This window comes from Chaetura pelagica, unplaced genomic scaffold (assembly GCF_000747805.2).
Source record: "Chaetura pelagica isolate M959 unplaced genomic scaffold, ChaPel_1.0 scaffold104, whole genome shotgun sequence".
NCBI lineage: Eukaryota > Metazoa > Chordata > Aves > Apodiformes > Apodidae > Chaetura > Chaetura pelagica.
Genome location: NW_009953786.1, coordinates 9,554,207 through 9,555,606, shown reverse-complemented (window position 1 = coordinate 9,555,606; position 1,400 = coordinate 9,554,207). Strand labels below are relative to the sequence as shown.

The 1,400-nt window shown below is 36.7% G+C and overlaps 1 protein-coding gene across 1 annotated transcript in view; it reads left to right on the top strand.

Moving 5' to 3' along the window:
- Window positions 1-1,005: 1,005 nt before the first annotated feature.
- The window catches only part of PAK1IP1 (PAK1 interacting protein 1), a 10,361-nt gene continuing 9,966 nt past the window's right edge, over window positions 1,006-1,400 (top strand). The window contains exon 1 of the mRNA XM_010000989.1: window positions 1,006-1,023. Coding sequence (XP_009999291.1) covers window positions 1,006-1,023 — 18 coding nt within the window. The remainder of the gene's footprint in view (window positions 1,024-1,400) is intronic.

Here is a 1,400-nt window from a genome sequence, read left to right as displayed (position 1 = left end):
GTTCAAGCTGTCTTCTGCTTTTCTCAAAGAATATGGCCACACGGATTTGGTTCTCGCCCTCCTTCAGCTGGAAATGATGTGATGGAGGAACAAAAAGAATTTTTAAATCTTAAACTTGAGATTAATTACTTTCAAAAGATATTTACCCCACCTTATGCTTTAAATGTTATTAACCCAGAACTGAAATTTCTAAGTTCTGACTTGTCACTGCTAAAGCAGTGGAGATAAAAAGTATAAAAGGCCAACAGGATTATGATTAGAAGTCATCTTCATTTTCTTAAATTGTAATAGCTCACAAAGTCTTCCGACTCTCCAAAGCACTAAAAAATTACAGACAGCATCTTTTAAGTCACCTATACCTTACCCTCACTTCTGAAACACCTACATACAATACAGTAATTCAGAAGATCCATGTTTTAAAATAGTTAAAAACAAGTCAGCAAAGATACAGACTTCAATATGTTTTGTACAATCCCTGGGGTTTTTTTCTCTCCCTTTTAGGCAAACTAAAAGTTGATTTCCTTGTACCATGATTCATACAGCTGAAAACAAACACTGGCACTTCCTATGTACTAAAGAACAAGAAAAATAAAAAGAGGACAGTACAAGTAAATGTGATCTTTCTCTAGACCTTTTCTTAGTTTGTCTTCTCTCTTTTGGCTAGTTCATATACACATTTCACTCACTACTAGCAAGTCAATAACAACAAATTACTTCTTACTGCTATCACTAAACCAGGGGACACACTTTCTTACAAGGGTATGTGCCCTTCTTGATTCTGATACCTTTCCTCAAGCTTGCTTTTGGCACTGATTTATATTGGGGGGAAAAAGTTACATTTGCAAAATATTTTGCATCTGTTTCCACACAGCTGTTCCTTCAACACTGCTGATTTTTTTGCATCCAATATTGTTCCTTTTATGCAGGTATTTGAGTGTTGAAGTTTAAACTCCATTTCCATATACAATATCAGAGCATCCATGCATGGTGTTATTCAGGGTAACTATGCACTTCATCCCCACAGTAATTCTGAAGCCAAGGGAAGAGTCAAGCACAAATAAGCCCTTAAAGTCAGGCATATATCAGCAAGGCTAGCCTATGTCCTCTTAATAAACCTTACTGTGCTCATTATAAAGAAACACCAGCAGCAATTTTTATCCAAGGTCACTGTTAATAAAAAATACCCAGATAGTGATGTTGCTCTAACTCAAGCATTACTTCTATCAAAAGGAATCACAAGCTCCTCTACACTGAAATACTGATTACTGAATCCCAGCTGCTCAAGCCTTTTCAACTTACCGTGTGGATTCAGCAGAAGATGGCAGGCGGTACAAGGCTGTTATATTGCAAAACACTATCAGAAGGCAAGTGATGCAATAGTTGCTCGATCACAGCTATAA